At 43.6% G+C, this 22,178-nt stretch overlaps 1 protein-coding gene across 1 annotated transcript in view; it reads left to right on the top strand.

Moving 5' to 3' along the window:
* Nucleotides 1-22,178, top strand: part of LOC111760983 (anthrax toxin receptor-like) — a 58,040-nt gene that overhangs the window by 34,261 nt on the left and 1,601 nt on the right. Inside the window, exons 11-14 of the mRNA XM_071215571.1 lie at nt 16,242-16,311; nt 17,219-17,297; nt 17,739-18,215; nt 21,891-21,917. Of these exons, the coding sequence (XP_071071672.1) occupies nt 16,242-16,311; nt 17,219-17,297; nt 17,739-18,215; nt 21,891-21,917 (653 nt within the window). The remainder of the gene's footprint in view (nt 1-16,241; nt 16,312-17,218; nt 17,298-17,738; nt 18,216-21,890; nt 21,918-22,178) is intronic.

The following is a 22,178-nucleotide window of genomic DNA, read 5'->3' on the forward strand; positions in this document are numbered from 1 at the left end:
CAGTATTTGTCCTTTTGTGTCTGGTTTACTTCACTCATCATAAGGTCCTCCAGGTTCTTCCATGTTGTCACATGCTTCATGACTTCATTTCTTCTTAAAGCTGCTTAATATTTCATCATGTGTACACACCACAATTTGTTAATCCATTCATCAGTTGATGGACACCGGGGTTGTTTCCAGCTTTTGGCCATCATGAATAATGCTATGAACATCCATCTATTCTTGTCACTGCTCTCAGTTCTTCTGGGTATACACCCAGTAGTGGTATTGCCAGGTCACATGGCAAATCTATATTTGACTTCTTTAGAAACTGCCAAACAGTCCTCCACAGTGGCTATACCATTCTACATCTCCACCAACAGTGAATAAGCATTCCTATCTCTCTGCATCCTCTCCAACTCTTCCAATTTTCAGACTTTTTAATAATGGCCAGTGTAACAGGTATGAAATGATATTTCATTGTAGTTTTGATTTACATTACCTTAATCACTAGTGCTGTATAACATTTTTTCATGTTTCTTTGCCATTTTTATTTCTTCTTTGGACAATTGTCTTTTCAAGTCTTTTGTCCATTTTTTCATTGGGTAGTTTGCCTTTCTATTGCTGAGTTATATGATCTCTTTATATAGCATGTATATTAAACCTTTATCAGATATGTGATTGCCAACTATTTTCTACCATTGAGTCAGCTGCCTTTTTACCCTTTGGACAAAATCCTTTGAGGTACAAAAGTGTTTAATTTTGAAGAAGTCCCATTTATCTTTATTTTCTTTTGTTGGTCATGCTTTTGGTGTAAAGTTTATGAAAATACAGCCTATCACAATATCTTGTAGATGCCTTCCTACATTTTCTTCTTTCTGTCTTTCTTTCTTTATTAATTTTAACAATGGGACATCATTAACTTTACTGACAAAGATTTTCTTACAGCTTCATTGAGACATAATTCACATTCCATAAAGTTAAATGTTAAAAAAGGTACAATTCAGCAATTTTTAGTCCATTCACAGAGTTGTGCATCCATCACCACTATCAAATTCCAGAACATTTTATTTTGGGAGTTTTATGGTTCTTGCTTTTATATTTATGTCCTTGATCCATTTTGATTTAATTTTTTAAAATAAGGTGTGAGATAGAGATCCTCTTTCTTTCTTTTGGATATGGATATCCAGTTCTTCCAGCACCATTTATTAAAGAGACTGTTCTGGCTGAGCTGGGAGGACTTGAGTGCTTGTCAAAAGCCCCTTGCCTGTAGACGTGGGGATCTATTTCTGAGTTCTTGATTCATTGGTCAATCTGTCTGTCTTTATGCCAGTACCATGTTTTTAGTGATGTAGCTAAGTGTATGCTTCAAGTCAGGAAGTGAGAGTCCTCCAATTTTGCTCTTCTTTTTAAAGACAGTTTTGGTTACTGAGGGCCCCTTACTCCTCCAAATAAATTTGATAATTGGCTTTTCCATTTCTGAGAAGATAAAAAGGGTGCCAGGATTTTTAATGTAGTGTTGAATCTGTAAATCAGTTTGGGTAGAATTGACATCCTAACGATATTTAGTCTTCCAATCCAGGAACACAGAATGTCCTTACATTTATTGAAGTCTTCTTTGGTTTCTTGTAGCAATATTCTAGTCTTTTGAATATAGGTCCTTTATGTCCTCGGTTAAGTTTATTCCCAAATATTTGATTCTTTCAGTTGCAAATATGGAATTTGTTTTCTCATTTCCTCCTCAGATTCCACATCAGTAGTGTATAGAAACGCTATTGCCTTTTGGGTATTAATCTTGTGTCCTGCCACTTTGCTGAACTTGTGTTTTAGTTCTAATAGCTGTGTTGTGGAATTTCCAGGAATTTCTGGAAATAGGATCATATCATCAGCAAATAGTGCAAGTTTTACTTCTTCCTTTCCTATTTGGGTCCCTTTTATTTCTTTATCTAGCCTAATTGTTCTAGATAGAACTTCTAGCACAATGTTGAATAACAGTGATGGCAGTGGGCATCCTTGTCTTGTCGGTGATCTCGGCAGGAAAGCTTTCAATCTTTCATCGTTGAATACAATGCTAACTAGTTTTTTCACTTATGTGTTTTACCATTTTGAGAAAGCTTTCTTCTATCCCTATCATTTGGAGTATTTTCTATCAAGAAAATGTGCTATATTTTTTCAAATGCCTTTTCTGCATCATTCAAAGGGATCATGTAATTTTTCTTCTTCAATTTATCAGTGTGGTTTATTACACTAATTTTCTTGTGTTGACTCACCCTTGCATACCTGGGATAAAACCCACTTGATTATGGCATATAATCTTATTTTTTAAAATAAAGATTTATTTGTTTGTCTGTTTATTTATTTTTAACTTGCTCCCAGATGGCTCCCTTGTCTGTCTGCTCGTTGTGCTTGCTGTGTCTGCTCATCTTCTCTAGGAGGCACCAGGAACTGGATCCAGGACCTCCCATGTGGGAAGCAAGTGTCCAAAGCCCTGAGACACATCCACTCCCTGTTGGCTGTAGTGTCTGCTCATTGTGGTGGTTGAGACTTCTGCTGATTATGGTGTCTGCTGATTGTGGCAGTCTGCTTGTTGCAGCGGTTGCAGTATCTGCTTGTTACAGCGGTTGCATCTGCTCTTGCGGTGCCTGCTTGTTGCAGCATCGGCTCCCTGTGGTGTCTTCTTTAGGAAGCACTGGAAATCAAACCCAATTTGTTTAGTTCCTCATTGATTTCTTTTAACATTATTTTGTAGTTCTCTGCATGTAATTCCTGTACTTCTTTGGTTAAATTGATTCCTAGGTATTAGAATCTTTTTCTTGCTATTGTAAATGGAATTTCCCCCCTGATTTCCTCTTCGGATTATTTAATATTAGTGTACAGAAACATTATTGATTTTTGCATGTTGATCTTATATCCTGCTACTTTGCTGAACTCATTTATTGTTTCAAGTAACTTTGTCATAGACATTTCAGAATTTTCTAAATATAGTATCATGTCATCACAAATAGGGTTTTACTTCCTCTTTCCCTTTTGGATGTCTTTTTTTTTTTTTTACTTCTTTTGTCTAATGGCTTTGGCTAGAACTCTGGCACAATGTTGAATAACAATGGTGACAGTGGGCATCCTTGTCTTATTCTTGATCTTGGAGGGAAGGCTTTCAAACTTTCCCAGTTAAGTACAGTGTTGACTGTGAGTTTTTCATATATGCCTTTTGAGGGATTTTCCTTTTACTCTTAACTTTCAAAGTGTTTTTTTAATCCAGAAAGGATACTGGATTTTGTCGAATGCCTTTTCTGCATTAATTGAGATGATCATGTGTTTTTTTTTCCTTTCAATTTCTTAATGTGTATTACATTGATTGATTTCTTATGTTGAACCACCCTTGCATACTAGTAATAAATCCCACTTGGTTATGATCTATAAGTCTTTTGATATATTAGATTCTATTGGCAATTATTTTGTTGAGAACTTTTTGCATCTATATTGATTAGAGATTGGTCTGTAATTTTCTTTTCTTGCAGTGTCTTTATCTGGTTTTGTTATTGTGATGATGCTGGCTTCATAAAATATGTTGAGTAATTTTCCCTTCTCTTCAATTTTTTGGAAGAATTTAAACAGGATTGGTGTTAATTCTTCTCAAAATGCTTGGTAGAATTCACCTGTGAAGTCATCTAGTCCTGGACTTTTCTTCGTTACGAGTTTTTTGATGACTGATTCAATATCTTCAAATGTGATTTAAGTTCTTCTATTTCTTGTAGCTTCAGTGTAGGTTGTTTGTACATTTCTAGGAATTTGTCCATTTCATCGAGGTTGTCTAGTTTGTTTGCATACTATATTCTCTTATAATCTTTTTTATTTCTGCAGGGTCATAGCTGCATCTCTTTCCTTTCTGGTTTTGTTTATTTGCATCTTCTCTCTTCTTTGTTAGTCTAGCTAGGGGTTTGTCAGTTTTATTGATCTCAAAGAACCAGCTTTTCGTTTTGTTGATTTTCTCTATTTTTTAATTCTCAATTTCATTTATTTCTGCTCTAATCTTTATTATTCCCTTCCTTCTGTTTGCTTTGGGAGTGGTTTGATGTTCTTTTTCTAGTTTCTCCAGTTCAGCCTGTTCTGACTTTTGCTCTTTCTTCTTTTTAATATGTGTGTTTAGGGCTATAAATTTCCCCTCTCCAGACTGTCTTCAATGTATCGCATAACTTTTGATAAGTTGTGTTCTCATTTTCCTTTGTCTCAATATGTTTACTGACTTCACTTGCAATTTCTTCTTTTTTTTAAAGGACTCTTTTTTTTTTAAGATTTATTTTATTTATGTCTCTCCCCTTCTTCGCCCCCGTCTGCTCTCTGTGTCCACTGGCACCCTCGGTGGCACCTGGAAACTGCATCTCTTTTTTGTTATGTCATTTTACTGCATCAGCTCTCCTTGTGTGTGGTGCCACTCCTGGGTGGGCTGTGCTTTTTTCATGCAGGGTGGCTCTCCTTGTGCATGGGGCACCCCCATGCAGGGCCGCCCTGCGTGGCATGGCACTCCTTGTGTGCAGCAGCTCTGTGCATGGGCCAGCTCACTGCATGTGTCAGGAGGCCCTGGGTATCGAACCCCGGACACTCCCATATGGTAGCCAGACACTTTATTGGTTGAGCCATGTCTGCTTCCCGCAATTTCTTCTTTGTCTCATTGAATATTTAGGAGTGTGTTGCTTAGCTTCCACACATTTGTGAATTTACCTAGTTCCTGTCTATTATTGATTTGAAGTTTCATTCCATTATGATCTGAGAAGGTGCTTTGTATAATTTCAGTCTCTTTGTATTTTTTGAGAAATGTATTCTGATCTACCATGTGGTCTATCCTGGAGAAAGATCCACGTGCCCTTGGGAAGAATTATAACCCACTGAGTTTGGGTGCAACATTCTGCATATGTCTGTTAGGCCTAACTCATATTGTTCAAGTTCTCTGTTTCCTTGTTGATCTTCTAACTGTTCAATCTAATGATATGACTAGTGTGCCAAAGTCTCCAACTGTTATGGTAGAGGTGTCTATTTCTCCCTTTAGTTTTGTCAGAGTTTGCCTCATGTATTTTGGGGCACCCTGGCTAGGTGCATAGACATTTATGACTGTTATTTCTTCCTGGTGGATTGTTCCTTATATTAATATATAATGTCTTCTCTATCTCTTATAACTTTTTTTTGCAATTCAAGTCAGTTTTGTCCAATATAGCTACCTCTGCTGTTTTTTTGGTTACTATTTGTGTGAAGCAACTTTTTCCAACCTTTCACTTTCAGCTGGTTTGTATCCCTGGGTCTAAGGTGAAACTCTAGTAAGCAATATATGGATGGTTCTTTTTTAAAAATCCATTCTGTCAGCCTATATCTTTTGACTGGGGAGTTTAATCCATTCACATTCAATAATGCTAATGTACATACATTATTTACTTATAGCATTTTATTCTTTGGTTTTCATGTATCAAAGACTTGTTTTCATCTGTCTTTTTACTCTTTTGGTTATCCTTTCTGCTATTCCTTCTTCTATCCTGTTTTCCAAACCTCTCTCTCCTGTCTTTTCCTTTCAGGCTGAAACTCTTCCTTTAATATTTTCTGCAAAGGTGGATCCTTTTTGTTTTTTTAATGAATTCTCTTAGTTTCTATTTGTTTGTGAATGTTTTACACTGGCCTTCATATTTGAGGGACAATTTTGCTGCATAAAGGATTCTCAGCTGGCAGTTTTTCTCTTTCAGTATCCTATTTGTATCATATCATACTGCTGTCTTCTTGCCTCCATGGTTTCTGATGAGAAATCTGCACTAGGTCTTACTGGGTGTTCCTTGTATGTGATGATTTGCTTCTCCCTTGCTGCTCTCAGAACTTTCTCTGTATCTTTGACATTTGACATTCTGAGTAGTATGACTCTTGCAGTGGGTCTATTCAGATTTATTCTGATTGAGATACACTGAGCTTCTTGGACATGTAAGTTCATTTCTTTTGTGTGAGTTGGGAAATTTTCAGCTATTATATCCTCAAATATTCTTTCAGCCCCTTTTCCCTTCTTTTCTCCTTCTGGAATTCCCTTGACATGTATGTTGTTGCATTTCATGTTATCATTCAACTCCGAACCCCTGCTCTATTTTTTCCATTCTTTTCTTTCTTTCTTCTTTTTTCTCTTCAGTTTCAGCATTCTGTCTTCTATATGACTTATTCTTTCTCCAGTCATTTTGAATCTACTGTTGTATGCCTCTAATGTGGTTTTGATCTTACCTATTGTGTCTTTCATTCCCATGAGCTCTGTTACATTTCTGTACAGGTTTTTAAATTCTTCTTTGTGTTAGCTCAGTATCTTCTATTGTAATATTATTTTTATTTTTAAAGAAGCTTTGGATTACATAAATGTCACATAAAAATTATAGGGAATTCCCATATGTCCCATCCTCTCCCCCGTCCACATTTTCCCACCTTAACAACATCTTTCATTAGTGTGGTACATTCGTTACAATTGAAGAACACATACTGAAGCATTGCTACTACCCGTGGATTAAATTTACATTATAGTTTTTAACCTCTGTCCTGCACAATCTTATAGGTTATGACAAAATGTATAATGGCCTATACCAATCACTGCAGTGTCATGCAGAATAATTACAATGTCCTGAAAATACCCGGTATTGCACCTATTTTCCCTCTCTGTCCCTTCAGAAACTCTGGCGGCCACTGATTAGTGTTTTCTCGATATTCTTTATCTCTTTGGATGCCTTGTCTTTCAAGTCATTAATTTGATTTTGGAAATTTGTGTTCATCACATTGATTAATTGTCTCAAATCTTCTGTCCCTTCTGGAGTTTTGATATATTCCTTTTCTTGGGCCATTTCTAACATTTTCTTACTAATGGCTTGTAATTTTTGATATCCAGGCATCTGATTAGGGTGGTGAGTTTACTCAGATGCTAAATTTTTTTCCTCTTTCATAGGGCTTTAGTGGCAAGAGGCTATGTGTTACTGCTATTCTTTGATTTTTGGTTCAATCTGTTCTGAGTCTCTGGGATTGTCCTGGTTAGTTGATCAAATTGGGCTATGAACCCAGTAATGGGGAGCAGACCTGCTTCCTAGGGCTTTGTGGAGGGAGATTGCAAAGGCCAGAAAAAGCCTCTCTTTCTTATTTAATTTTAATTTTCTCACATGCAAATCCTTGGTCACCCAGCAGATGGCGATCTTTGGTAACCCTCTTTCAATGCCCAGTTGAAGTGTGTTGCTGCAACATCGACTGGATCATTGTGACAAAGTTTCCTGTCTGGAGGCTAATAGCTTTGTAATTGACACTTTCTCAGGGGCAGTTCTCCAAACTTTGCTGGCTGCCCCCTCTCATTTCCCAGGTGGGAAGTAATTTCTCTCCTTTTTGTGACCTCAAAAACCAGTCCTGGTCAGTAGAGAGGGAGATTGAGAGAGTTGGATCTCTTTAATCTCTTGCTAGCTCTTAAGACAAGTAATGGTGTGGCTCCATCTGGCTTGGAAGGGCCCATGGAACACAGCAGACCAAATTTGTGGGTCAAAAGCTGGGTCAGCCTTAGGCTGTGTCCTTCTCTCACTTTTTCTGGGGAGGTAGATCCCTAGGGCCCCATTTGTAGCCATCAATCCAGAGGCCTGAGAATTCAAAAGTTTTTATATTGTGGGGGAAGGTGCTGGCATTTGTAGCTATGGCTTTTAATGCATAGTTTTGTAGACACAATTATTTTCCCTTGCCCCTTTCTCTTCTGGGCAGTGTCCAGCCATCCCCTGGTGTCCTAAACCCTAGAAGATTATTTTCCCAAGCTGTTTATGTCTGCCGTCTAGATATTTTTTAAGGAAAGAAGAGAGTCCAGTGTGTTTTTAGTCAGCCATCTTTCTGGAAGTTCTAATGTATTTTTAAAAATATTATTTATTATTATTGTTATAATTATTTATTTATCAGTTGTATTGGTGTATATCATTCATACATGAACACACATAAACAGTGTGTAGTAAAAGTTGTGAACTTACAAAACAAACATGTATGACATTATACAGAGTCCCATATATCACCCCAACCCATGTATCACCCCACCCCACATCTTGCATTTTTCTGAAATATTTGTTACAAATTATGAGAGTATCATCAAAATATTACTACTAACCATAGTCCATATCTTATATTTGGTGTATTTCCCACCAAACCCACCTTATTATTATTATTATTATTTTAATTTAATAAACTGCTTTTGTCTGTTATTTTTATTTTATTTTTATTCCCCCCCCTTATGGCTTTTTGCATACTGTCTGCTCTCTGTGTCCATATGCTGCACATTCTTCTGGGTTTGTATGTATTTATTTTATTTCCCCTCCCCCCTTGTGGATTGCTTGCTGTCTGCTCTCTGTGTCCATTTGCTGCACGTTCTTCTGTGTTTTTGCTTGTCTTCCTTTATTTTTTTGTTGTGTCATCTTGCTGAGTCAGCTCTCCACACTGCTTGTGGGCTGGGTGGCTCTCCGCAGCATGCAGGTGAGACTGCCTTCACAAGGAGGCCCCAGAATGTGAACCCAGGGCCTCCCATATGGTAGATTGGAGCACAACTATTGTGCCACAGCCACTTCCCCCTATTATTATTTTTTAATATATATTTATTACAGGAGTTGTGCACCTATAAAACAATCATGTGTATGTGTAAAATTGCCATACAACAGCCCTTCACCAACACACCACACCATAGTGAAACATTTGTTACAGATTATGAGATAATATCATTACACCATTACCACCAACTATGGTCCATAGTGTACATTTGGCACACTTTTTCCATATTCCTTCATGATCAACATAGTAATCTTTGGCATAGATGCAAGAATATTACATTATTCCTGCTAACCACAGTCCATAGGTCACACCAGTTGTATTTATTCCGTGCTTCTCCACATTTCCACCACCCTGTAATAGTGATGTACATCTGTTCTTGCTCACAGAAGGACACTCTTTCATCTGTACCATCAACCACAATTCTCTTTCACCTGTGGGTTCACTGTGTTATTTAGTCCCTAGATTAAGCTCTAGCTTTCTTTCAATTGACATTTACATCCCTGGATCACCCTTTCCAGCCACATTCCCATTTATAAACCAGCTGTTATTCACTATAATATGTTACCATCAACTCTGTCCATTTCCATGCTTTAACGGTCAAGTTAATTAAAAATTCTACATACGTTAAGCATCAGTACTCCTTCTCAGACCTCCTCATAACTCCTGATAACCTGTCCTCTAGGGTTTAACTCCATGAATTTATTCTTCATATTTCATTCATATTAGTGAGACCATGCAAGATTTGTCCGTTTGTGTCTGGCTTACTTCACTTAGCATAATGTCTTCAAGATTCATCCATATTATCATTGGTGTCCCAATTTCATTTCTTCTTAATGCAGCATAGTATTCCATCATATGTATATACCACATTTTGTTTGCCATTCATTGGCTGTTGGAAACTTGGGTTATTTCCATCTTTTGGCAATTGTGAATAATGCTGCTATGAACATCGGTGTGCCACGTGTTCTTCTGTTTGTGCCACAGACTTCAGTTCTTCTGGATATATTCCTAGTAAAGGAATTACTGGATCATATGGTGGTTCTATATGTAACTTCCTAAGGAAGAGCCAAACTGTCTTCCACAGAGGCTGCACCATTTACAACCCCACCAACAGTGAAGGAGTGTTCCTATTTCTCCACATCTTTTGCAGCACTTGTTTTGTTTTGTTTTTTAAATTATGGCGATTTTATGTGGTGTAAGATGAGATCTCATTGTCGTTTTGATTTACATTTCTCTAGTAGCTAGTGATATGGAATACTTTTTCATGTGCTTTTTGGCCATTTGTATTTCCTCTTTGGAGAAAAGTCCATCTAAATCTTTTGCCCATTGTTAAGTTGGATTGTTTGGTTTTTTATTGTTGTTATATGCTCTCTTTTATTTAGAATGGAAATCAAGCCCTTATCAGATATGTGGTTTCCAAATATTTTCTCCCATTTAGTCAGATGCCTTTTCACCTTCTTGATGAAGTCGTTTGCATCACAGACGTGTTTGAGTTTGAGGAGGTCCCATATATCCATGTTTTCTTTTGTGGCTCATGCTTTTGGTATAAGGTTTAAGAATCTACCACCTACCACCAGGTCTTGAAGATGTTTTCCTACATATTCTTTTAGGAGCCTTATGGTTCTTGCATTTATATTTAGGTCTTTAATCCATTTTGAGTTAATTTTTGTATAAGACATGAGATAAGGGTTCCTTTTCTTTCTTTTGACTATGGATATCTAATTCTCCCAGCACCATTTGTTAAATAGACTGCTCTGCCCCAGCTGGGTGGGTTGGATAGGCTTGCCAAAAATTACTTGACCATAGATATGAGGGTGTACTTCCAAACCATCAGTTTGGATTCATGGGTATATGTGTCTGTCTTTATGCCAGTACCATGCTTTTTTTTTTTTTTTTAACCATTGTAGCTATGTAATGTGATTTAAAATCTGGAAGAGAGGGTCCTCCAGCTTTGCTTTTCCTTTTCAAGATGTTTCTGCCTAATCGGAACCCCATTACCCTACCAAATAAATTCAATAATTGTGTTTTCCATATGTTTAAAAAATGCTGGTGAAATTTGTATTGGGATTGCATTGACTGTATATCAAATTGTGTAGAATTGATGTCTTAATGATATTTAGTCTTCCAATATATGAGCTTGGAATATTCTACCATTTATTTAGGTCTTTTTAAAAATTTCTTTTGACAATGCATTGTAGTTTTTTGAATGCAAGGGCTCTACATCCTTGGTTAAAATTATTTTTATATATCTGATTCTTTTAATCACTAATGTAAATGAAATTTTTTTCCTGACTTCCTCCTCAGACTGCACATTATTAGCATATAGAAACATCACTGATGTTTTTGTGCATTGCGGTTGCTTATTGGTATAGCATGCTGATTGATTTTCTTGTGCTGAACCACCCTTGCATCCCTGGTATAAAACCCACTTTATCATGATGAATAAGTTTTTAAATATGTTGTTGGATTCAATTAGCAAGTATTTTGTTGAGGATTTCTGTACCTGTATTCATTAGGGAAATGGGTCTGCAATTAAAAAAATTTTTGTAATATCTACATCTGGCTTTGGTATTAGGGTGATATTGGCTTCATAGAATGAGTTTGGTAGCGTTCCTTCTTATTCCATTTTTTGGAAAGAGCTTAAGTAAGATTGGTATTAATCATCTTTGAATGCTTGGTAGAACTCACCTGTGAAACCATCTGGTCCTGGGCTTGTCATTTGGGGAGTTGTTTGATGACTGTTTCAATCTCTTTACCTGTGATTGGTTTGTCAAGGTCTTCTATATCTTCTAGGGTCAGTGTAGGTTGTTCATACATTCCTGGGAATTTTTCCATTTCATCTACATTGTCTAGTTTTTTGGTGTACAGTTGTTCATAGAATCCTCTTACGATATCTTTTATTTCTGTGGGATCAGTAGTAATGTCCCCATTTTCATTTTTTATTTCATTTATTTGCATCTTCACTCTTTTTTTCCTTGTCAGTCTAGCTAAGGGTTTTTTGATTTTGTTAATCTTCTCAAAGAACCAATTATGAGTTTTGTTAATTTTCTCTATTGCTTTTTGTTCTCCATTTCATTTATTTCTCTTCTGATATTTGTTATTTCATTACTTCTACTTCCTTTGGGATTAGTTTGCTGTTGTTTTATTCTTCTTGATTTTAGCTCTTTCTTCTTTTTTAGTATAAGCATTGAGTGCCATCAATTTCCCTTTCAACACTGCCTTCACTGCTTCTCATATGTTCTGATATGTTGTGCTCTTGTTTTCTTTTGTTTTGAGATATTTATTGATTTCTATTGAAATTTCTTCTTTGGCCCACTGATTATATAAGAGTGTGTTGTTTAATTTCCATATATTTGTGAATGTACCCTTTTTCCACCTCTTGCTGATTTTCAGCTTTATTCCATTAAGATCAGAGAAGGTGCATTGTATAATTTCTATCTTGTTGAATGTATTGAGATCTGCTTTTGCAGAGTTAACATGGCAGCTACTGGGTGCTTTCCAACTTGAACAGGTTCAAACTTTAACTGTTTTTAGGGTTATATTTTACCCAGCCGTGTTTACTAATCATTACGTGAATTCAGGGGCCAACTATCTCTTCCTCCCCCATTTTTGGGAAATGGAGCTTCCAACTCCAGCCATGGAATAGCCCTTGAGGCAGCTTCTCCACCAGTGGAGAATGGACACTGGCCTCCATAGTGTAGAGTGCTCTACTCATGAATCTTCTCTGCAGATGGTAGGTCTCCTCCTTCCATTCTTTCAAGGATGTTGCAGGATGCTCATCTGGTCTCCTAGGGTCCCCAAGCAGGTGCTTTACATAGTTCTGGGAGATCACCAACTGCCTTGTAGGATGAGCTAACTCTCAAAGCACCCTTCTCTGCTGCCATCTTGCACGTCCCTCTGCTGCCATCTTGCACCTCCTCCCTCTAATGTATTTTTTTTCTAATTTTTCATACTTTATTCCCTGTATGAATAGGTTAAGAAAGTAGAATTTCCCCAAGCACTGATTTATAGATAATGTGAAAAAGCAGCACACAAAACAAAACATTCAGTTTCACAGATAGTTACATTTAATGATCACTTTAAATGCAATTTCAACTCTCATTTTAAGCTAAGTGCAATAATAATTTAATACAAGATAGTTAAATACACACACAACCTGTATATCCTGAACTACAAGTGGTTTCCATGGCCACATATGCTTTTAGGCAAGTACACATTTCCACAATGAACAAGTACTAACAAATATATTAATAAAACACTACCCCAAATGCTTATCCTGCCATCAGCTTTTTAAGCAATGACATTCATGCTACTGAAAGCATTTCTTTTTAGAAGATTTAAACTGACTTGGGAAACTCAGTTGTAAAGCTTGACAAACAGAATGTATAAACCCCAAAGATTTTAAATAAAGAAAGCCTACCAACACTGAGGCATTTACATGAAACTTAGTTTCTCAAAAAACAAAACACTCTTGCTATCTGAAGAAAATTAAAACAAATGACCACTTAAGACACTTAAGCATTCTCTAAAAATACTGTATTTTCCTATATCATCATCTACTTAAGAGAAACACAAACCAGTTCACTTCATTAGTAATATCAGAGTTTTGTCTAGAAACTTAAGAAAATATAAAAAACATGTCTCAGCCATCACAGGATCAAAGGTGCCATTTACTCGTCACATATAAAACAGCTACAATATAGCCTACAATGACAAAAAAGGACACCTAACACATAAGTACTACTTCATCATCTAGTCAAAAGTCAGAAGGAATTACATGAATTGCAAGGTCCTTTAACTTATATATGATCATTAAAACCCAATGGCAATATAAAGACAGGCAATTAAAGACTCAAAAGCTCTAAAATTGAAGACAGGAAAATAAAGGCTGAAGCCTGTATGTTTCTCCAGCTTTCATTTTCATAGTTAGATATCCGGACCTTACTATAGGAAATAGGCAGTTACTATATATATTTGACCCAGAAGATAAGGAAGCTTTAAGAAGTACAAAAAGGATCAAGATCCATAGTTTGTGTGATCAAATGCTTTTCTAGCTTGTTTCCATTCTTCATTCATAGTAAGTCTTTAACCCTAGCAAACTTCCTTGGGTCCTTTCGAATCAAGAAGATGATATCTTCAACTTGTACTCGACCTTGTCTTCCAATTGACATTGCCTTGTGAGTCATCTCAGTGATGACCTCTATGACAAGGTCTTCAAGAATATCCACTGACTCAGTATAAGGATTCTGGTCATCCCCAAATCCATACATCATACACTGTAGTTCCTTAGAAAAAAGTCTCTTTCTATTACCCTGTCCACCTTCTGCACCTCCTCCAATTTCTTCATTTTCTTCCTCAAATGTGGGGTCTTCCTCTTCATCTTTCTATTTTTAATTTCATCCATTGTGTCTTTAATTTGCGTATGCTCTGTTACTTTTCTTTGCAGTCTCAAATTGGTCTTTATGCTCACTCAGTGTCTTCTTAATACTCTTTATCCCTTTAGTCATATTTTCTTTCAATTCTTTGAAGTGATTTAGGAGTGTTGCATGATTATCATTCATTAATTTTCTTAAATCCTGTATATCTCCAGGATATTTGGTCGGTTCCTTTGGCTGGGCCATCTCTTCCTGCTTCCTAATATGGCTTGTAATTTTTTGCTCATGTCTAGGCATCTGAATATGTCAATCAATTTGCTCTGATAGTCAATTTCTTCTGTTGCCTGTTTCCTGCCTCCCCCCCCCCCCCCCCGCCCCAGCTCTTCTTTGATACTTGGTTCACCTTATTCTGAGTCTTTAAAAGTACCCAGCTTAAATTACCAAAACTGGGCCAGGGATTCACTAATGGTGTGCAGATTTTCTCCCAAGAATTGGGGTTAAGAGAGTCCTTAAAGCAGTTTTTGTCCATGCAATTTCCAGACCAGCCAGCGCATGGTGTTTCTTGGAAAACCTGTCCGTGGAAGTGTTTCTTTCAATCTCTACTTTCCTGTGTGGTGCAGTCAGAGCTGAAATTCACAGCAGGATTTGCTGGCTGAATTCATGGAAGAGAAGCCTTCTGATGCCCCTTCCCTTTTCCCTTGAAACAGCTGACAGGGAGGAGGACATCTGTTCCCCCCCCCCCCCATTGGGCTGCAGGGAGCCAGGGCTTTTACCCCAGCTTAATATCTTGGGATGGGGGAGGGGAGCCCTTCCCAGCCATGGTGGGCATTTGATAGCTCAGGTTTGTTGTTTTGGGTTCTTCATCTCTCTGTCCCTTGCCCTCCTGGGAGTTGCATAGCACTGTCCTGGTCTGTTGACTCCCAAAGCAGGTCCCTAGGACAGCTTTTGGCCCTTTCTCCATTGTTTTTGTGAGAGAGTTGAGCCCTGCCTGCCTACTCCAATGCCATCTTCCTGGAACTCAACTAGCCTAGTTGAAATGAAAACATTCCACAAGAGCCAACCCTGTGAGGTGGCAGACCCAGCCTCCATCCTGCAGAGAGACAGTGGATGCTGCTGCTCACCCTCCTTCCCAGGTGCAGCTGGGCCCGGGCCTTGGAAAGCAAAGGTCCTGCTCCTCCAGCTTGGGGGATGACTGTAATGACAAGCCCCACTCAGAGGGCTTCTTTGCAGTGCCCTTCACCCCAGTCCAGGGGCCAGTGAGTGTGCAGGCTGCAGACTGAGAGGTGCTCCTACAGCTGTGGGCCTGCACTCAGCCTCCTGTGCCCCAGTCCCAAACCCCACAGTAACCGAAGGCTAAAGGAAAGCCAAAGCATCCAAAATCCCCTCCCATGTCAGGCTTCCCCATTGCAGGAAAGGGCACCCCTAGCCACTCAGTCCTCTCCTCCAAAGCTCACGGCCCCCTCGTGCCTTTTTGCTTCCCCTGCATCCAGCCACCAAAAGTCCTGCTGCCTTCAAGTCCACACCACCCCGGCATCTGTCAGGCCCTGGCACACTCGCTGTCCTTGGATAAAGCCCATGCTGCCCGTCCTGCTCACTCCCTTCCTCCCTGCACAAGCACGAGTAGTTCTGACCTCAGGACCTTGGCACAGGCCCCTCCACAGCCTGGAAGATTCCTCCCTCAGACCTCTCCCTGATGGCTTCCTCACCTGTTGGGGCTCAAAGCAAGCATTGCGTCCTTGGAAAGGCCTGATTTTTAGTGAAGGTTCAACAGCATACAATCATTGTGAGAATCGTAGAATGAACTTGAAATACTCATTACCTGCTGTCAGTAATGGCACACCCATGCCAAGCTGGTGACATCAGTATCCCCGCTGCCGCTTATTCGAAGCAAATCCCGGACATCACGTCAGTTCATCTGCAAATATCGTAATGTCTCCAAACGAGAAATTGTACCTGTAAAAGATGATCCAGGCCACCCGTTCTGAGAGGATGTCCCTTCACTTCCTTGCTCTGTGCCTTCCCCATTTTCATTGTCATGCACTTCACACTCCCTGACATTTATTTTGTTCATGGTTATATTTTATGGGATTGCCTCCCCATCCAGTCACGAGAATGTTCCTGCCCTGAGAACGTCTCTCTGCCTGCCTTGTTTCTGTTAAATACCATCGGCGGCCCAGTGCCAGGGATCCCACAATTTCTCAGAGTAGACGATGGCTGAAGGAGAGGCTGGCCACCTGCCAGGGTCCACTTGTCTGGCCGAGGGCAGCAGGAGGTGGTGGATGGATGGACATGCACTGACCTTCTGCTGTGGGTTTTCTCTTTTAGATAAAGCAGCAAGCTCTTCTGGAGACAATGTCATAACTTGTCCTGGAGTAGAACCTCAGATACTTGGAAAGTAAGTGACCCGACCTGGGGACCCTCGTGGCAGGAGACCAGGTGGGCAGTGGTTTAGTGGTCTTGGGTGAGGACACCCTCGGCCGGGGCACCCGGGGAGCCCTCTGTACCTACCCTGATGGGTGGTCCTGGGGGTGGGCAGGGATCCGTGTGGCCCAGCTCTGCTGAGGACGGCAGGAGGTGGAGGGTGCCTGCCTTAGTTTCCCCACTTCTGGGACATCTAGCAAGCCATGGGTTGTCTTGACAAGAGTGATTTCTTGGCTGCCAGTGCTGGGGCTGGAAGCTGACTCCCTCCAGGGTGGGCAGCGCTCTGGTGCTGGCAGCCGGCAATCCTGGGGTCCTGTGGCTCCCCCACCACATGGCCGTGTGCTCTCCTCTCTCTGCCGGTTCCCAAGGACTTCCAGCATCTTCTCCTCCAAGTGGCTTTCCCTTGAAAGCCCCCAGTCACAGCACTAAGGGCAGTCTCATTCCCCTGACCGCAGCATAACGATGTCCTCAGAAGTTCCACTGACTCTGGGTTACACCCCAGGACTGGGTGCAGGTCGTGAACATGGTTTTTTCTGGGGCACACGCTTCAGCCCATCCGGTTCCAAAGGGCTCCTGCCACTCGCCAGAGCTGAGCCCACGTGCCCTGTCCACACGGAGGAGCCCAGGGAGCCCCCCCATTGCTGCCACTCATGTGGCTCATGGCCACACGGTGCACAGATGATGCCGGGCTCCTGGGGCCGGCCGTGTCCCTCGGGGCCTCTGCGCCAGGCCGACCTCGTGCTCTGGGGAAGGAGAGCTCACCCCATTCTCTCCACTACCCCAGTGCCTTGCTGGCAAAGTCACTGCACCCAGAAGCTGGGGGCCAAGGTTCAGCCATGGGGAGACCTGGTTGTCACCGGCCCACCCCCTCTGTGCTTTAGGCCCATCTTCGTTGAAATCAGCCTCAACAAAGGCATAACCTTCATCACCAACAACCTCAAATTCAGAGGAAAGGATTGCGTGAGTACTGGGTGGGGGCACCCCCGTCACGGGGCCCATCGGCCCAGCCCTGATGCAGACACACTGGGGGGCAGCTGGCAGCCAGGGTGAGTGGGTGGGGCAGGGGTCCACCAAGACCAGAGTCCAGGCCTGTGGCTCCCCTGGCTGTGTGGGCCCCAGGGCCCACCCCTCCAGGTCGGGGTTCAGGCAGGGGGATGGGGCAGCCTCCGCCACACGTGGCGTCTGTGGCCCTGGGTGCTGCCGAGGTGGTCTGGGCATCTGGCCATGGACTCCTGGCCCCCCTGGGGTCCCCCAAGGTGAAGCGCCTGAGGAGAGGAGGAGGCTGGGGGTGGAATGCCAGGGGATGGGAGCTGGGAGTGGGCCACCCAGCCCCAGCCCAGCCCTCGGCCACACCTGTTCTCTGGCAGCCAAGGCTGGATGGTGACGGTGGCCTTTCCACAGGGGGAGAATCCTGCTGCCAAAACCACCGAGGACAAGGCAGGGAACCCAAGCAAGGTCAACAGCCAGCGCCCCATTGAGCAAACCCCTGAGAAAGCCCCTGAGATGCCCCAGGAGGCCCCCCCAAAAAACCTCCCTGGAAAGGTCCCCAAGCAGGCCCCTGGAAAGCCTCCTGAGAAGCCCCCTGCAAAGCTCTTCAAGCGTCTTGCAGCCACAGCCCTCGAGAGGCTTTCCAAGTACCGCAGTGGTGATGCGGACAGCAGCGATGAGCGCACTGACCAGGAGGGGACCCCCGAGGGCGAGGGCGGTGGTGAGGAGGCGGAGCCCCGTGGCTTGGAGATACCCTTACCACCACTTGTTGAAAGCTTCATCAGCACCGGCAGCAGCAGCAGCGACTTCCCCTGGATCCCCGTGGTGGCTGGCGCAGCTGCCCTGCTCTTCCTCCTGTTGCTGTGCTGCTTCTTCTACCTGTGCTGTTGGGTGAGTGCCCCTGCTATGTGAGCAGGCAGGTGAGTGCCCCTGCTATGTGAGCAGGCAGGTGAGTGCCCCTGCTGCATGAGCAGGCAGGTGAGTGCCCCTGCTATGTGAGCAGACAGGTGAGTGCCCCTGCTATGTGAGCAGGCAGGTGAGTGCCCTGCTATGTGAGCAGGCAGGTGAGTGCCCCTGCTATGTGAGCAGGCAGGTGAGTGCCCTGCTATGTGAGCAGGCAGGTTAGTGCCCTGCTACGTGAGCAGGCAGGTGAGTGCCCCTGCTGCCTGAGCAGGCACCTGAGTGCCCCTGCTGCCTGAGCAGGCAGGTCAGTGCCCCTGCTATGTGAGCAGGAAGGTGAGTGCCCCTGCTATGTGAGCAGGCAGGTGAGTGCCCCTGCTTCGTGAGCAGGCAGGTGAGTGCCCCTGCTATGTGAGCAGACAGATGAGTGCCCCTGCTATGTGAGCAGGCAGGTGAGTGCCCCTGCTATGTGAGCAGGCAGGTGAGTGCCCCTACTGACTGAGCAGGCACCTGAGTGCCCCTGCTGCCTGAGCAGGCAGGTGAGTGCCCCTGCTATGTGAGCAGGCAGGTGAGTGCCCCTACTGACTGAGCAGGCACCTGAGTGCCCCTGCTGCCTGAGCAGGCAGGTGAGTGCCCCTGCTATGTGAGCAGGCAGGTGAGTGCCCCTGCTTCGTGAGCAGGCAGGTGAGTGCCCCTGCTATGTGAGCAGACAGATGAGTGCCCCTGCTATGTGAGCAGGCAGGTGAGTGCCCTGCTACGTGAGCAGGCAGGTGAGTGCCCCTGCTGCCTGAGCAGGCACCTGAGTGCCCCTGCTGCCTGAGCAGGCAGGTGAGTGCCCCTGCTATGTGAGCAGGAAGGTGAGTCCCCTGCTACTTGAGCAGGCAGGTGAGTGCCCCTACTGCCTGAGCAGGCACCTGAGTGCCCCTGCTGCCTGAGCAGGCAGGTGAGTGCCCCTGCTGCCTGAGCAGGCAGGTGAGTGCCCTGCTATGTGAGCAGGCAGGTGAGTGCCCCTGCTTCATGAGCAGGCAGGTGAGTGCCCCTGCTATGTGAGCAGGCAGGTGAGTGCCCCTGCTTCATGAGCAGGCAGGTGAGTGCCCCTGCTTCATGAGCAGGCAGGTGAGTGCCCTGCTACATGAGCAGGCAGGTGAGTGCCCCTACTGCCTGAGCAGGCACCTGAGTGCCCCTGCTGCCTGAGCAGGCAGGTGAGTGCCCCTGCTGCCTGAGCAGGCACCTGAGTGCCCCTGCTGCCTGAGCAGGCAGGTGAGTGCCCTGCCAAGTGAACAAGCAGGTGAGCGCCCCTGCTATGGTTGCATCTCCCAAGACTGACCAAGGCTCAGGCTCCGTCCCCCCTGGAGCCTAGAGGTACACTGGCCTCCTGCCCCACCTGCCATGGGGTGCTCACAGGGAGGCTGTGCATGCTGGGCCAGGCTGCTCCAGTGCCCACGGCCTTTCTAGAGGTGACCAGAGGCAAGTGTGCAGCAGGGCAGCAGGAAGACAGAGAGGAGTGCTCCTGGGCTAGGAAGGAGGGGACTTCGAGGGGCTGGAGGACCTTCCCGAGGGCTGCAGGGAGGAGGAGGAGAAGGGGGGGCAGAGAAGGAGCAGGCAGGTCCCTGCCCAGGGAGCGCTCAAGGGAAAGCCTGTGGGGACCATCCCACTAAGGGCTCTCGGCTTGGGGTGGCCTCAGCCTGTCTGGCCTGCCCCAGCCCTCCAGGGAGGGGCGGTGTCCCTGTAAGAAAGGAGGAAACTGAGGCTCAGAGGCAGCCATGCCGGCCACAGCCCTGCAGGCATCAGTCTGTGCCCCGCGGCTCTGAGCAGGGTCCCCACCTCTCCCAGGGGCTGAGGCTGAGCCCAAACCACACCTTCCAGCACAGGTTATGTCTTTTTTTAAAATATTTAATTTTAAAGAAGCTTTATATTACATAAATGCTACATAAAAAATATATACATAAGGGATTCCCATAAACCTCACCGTCTCCCCCTCCCGCACTTTCCCACATCAATGACAACCTTCCTTAGTGTGGCACATGTGCTAAAACTGATGAACATGTATTGAGGCATTGCTACTAACCATGGACTCTAGTTTACATTACAGTTGACACTCTGGCCTGCACAGTTTCGTAGGTTATGGCAAAATCCATAATGCCCTGTACCCATCATTGCCTTGTCCTGGAGGACAACTCCAATGTCCTGAAATTCCCCTCATGTGACACCTCTTCTTCCCTCCCCCTCCCCTCAGACCCTCTGGTGGCCACTGCCTTTATAGCAATGATAGAAGTTCTTCCATTGCTAGAATAATGTCTATAATAGAATAGTAATAAGTCTACTTTAGTCCAGTGTTCATTCCGCAGTCTTGAGGATTTGACGATGGTGATGCAGTTTCTGATTGAGAGGGGCCCTGTTTCCCAGGTGGTAGGTGGATGTTACTCTCTTGCTTGCAGTTGCAGACACTCTCTGCTTCTTGGGATGGGCGTTGTCCATCATCATCTCCTTGTCAGTTGTGCTGGATGAGTCCAATGAGCTGGAGAGTAGGTGCTGCAACTCTGCTGAGATTCAGGACCCAACTGGCACATGGATGGACCAAAGATTTTAAGTCTCTGGAACATACATTTAATAAGTAGAGTGCTAATGATATTTCAAATAAAAGGGACAGAGGAGCCTTGTTTAGGGAAACTATTCAAGAGTCTAAGTCTGTTACACTGAGGAGCATAGATTCCAGAGTAAGGCCAGCTGATAGGGTGCCTAACTCCTGAGGGGCTCTGTGCTGCTTTTGGTGTTTGAGTGTCTCTAGCTCTTAGGAGCCCTGCTGTTTGAGGCATTGTTTACCGTGGCAGTCAATGGGATCCTGCTGAGCCTGCTGAGATGCGCAGAGTGTAACCTCTGGAATGACCTTCTGATTCACTTTGAAATCTCTTAACCATAAAAACTCATTTGTATTGAGTATTTCTCCCTTTTGGTCAAGGTCTTTTTCTGCATGCATTGTTCGTTGGTGTTGGTAATAATCCCTTGGTGCCAGGGGGGCTCATCCACAGGCATCATGTCCCATGCTAGGAAAAGGATAGTGTGTTTATATGCTGAGTTTGGCTTTCAGAGAGGCCACATTTCGACAACAAGGAAGCATTCAGGAGGTAACTCTTAGGCAATATATAATGTTAGGCTAAGTTTCAAATTCACAAGGACAGGTCTGTAAGTACAGTCATCAATATGCAGGGCCTGTCATCATGGTCTCTCCTCCTTCACTAGGCACTGCCCTTGTACTTGGGAGATTCTTGCCATGCTGTTAAAGAATGCAGCAGCACTCCCCAGCATGGGAATTCAATATTCTTTTGCTTACTGTGTGGGTCTTCAACCATCCAGACAGTGAACACTTGTACATATTCATATGCCTTCAAGGCATGCCCCAGGTGGACCCCTTCCCACATTTCTGTAACCTACGCTTCTTTGAAAATAAAGTGGAAAAAATAAGGTCCTCGGGGAATATACAGGAGAAATTATTACTGTACATACAAGACAACAGACCTTACAGTGATGAAAGACACAGTGTCTAAAAACTTTTTATATTATGTCAATTTTTAAAGTTTTTTTTTGTATTTTACTTGTTATTTTAAATACTAGTATTATTTCATTTTCTTATTAATCTTATTTGGCTATGTCTTTTTAACTTTCTAGTGTAAAAGGGAGCCGGACCCATGTAGGGTAAGTCCTAAGTGCGTCCTGACTTCCTGTGAGCTCATCTGCCATGCACCGAGCCTCCCGTGGCCCATGGAGGGGTCCGCTCCCACCCCAGGAGCTCCACCGCCTGTGCCAAGAGCCTGCAGAGCAGGAGGAGGGGGGCGCAGGGGTGGGGGGTTTGGAGGCTGCTAGGGAAGCCAGGAATCCCCCTTCCCAGGCTCCCACCAAAGGGGCAGTGTGGGCAGCCTGTGGGGGGTCTGCCATGGACCCTCCTGAGACAAGTGG

The sequence above is a fragment of the Dasypus novemcinctus genome, chromosome 6 (genome assembly GCF_030445035.2).
Source record: "Dasypus novemcinctus isolate mDasNov1 chromosome 6, mDasNov1.1.hap2, whole genome shotgun sequence".
NCBI classification, from domain to species: domain Eukaryota; kingdom Metazoa; phylum Chordata; class Mammalia; order Cingulata; family Dasypodidae; genus Dasypus; species Dasypus novemcinctus.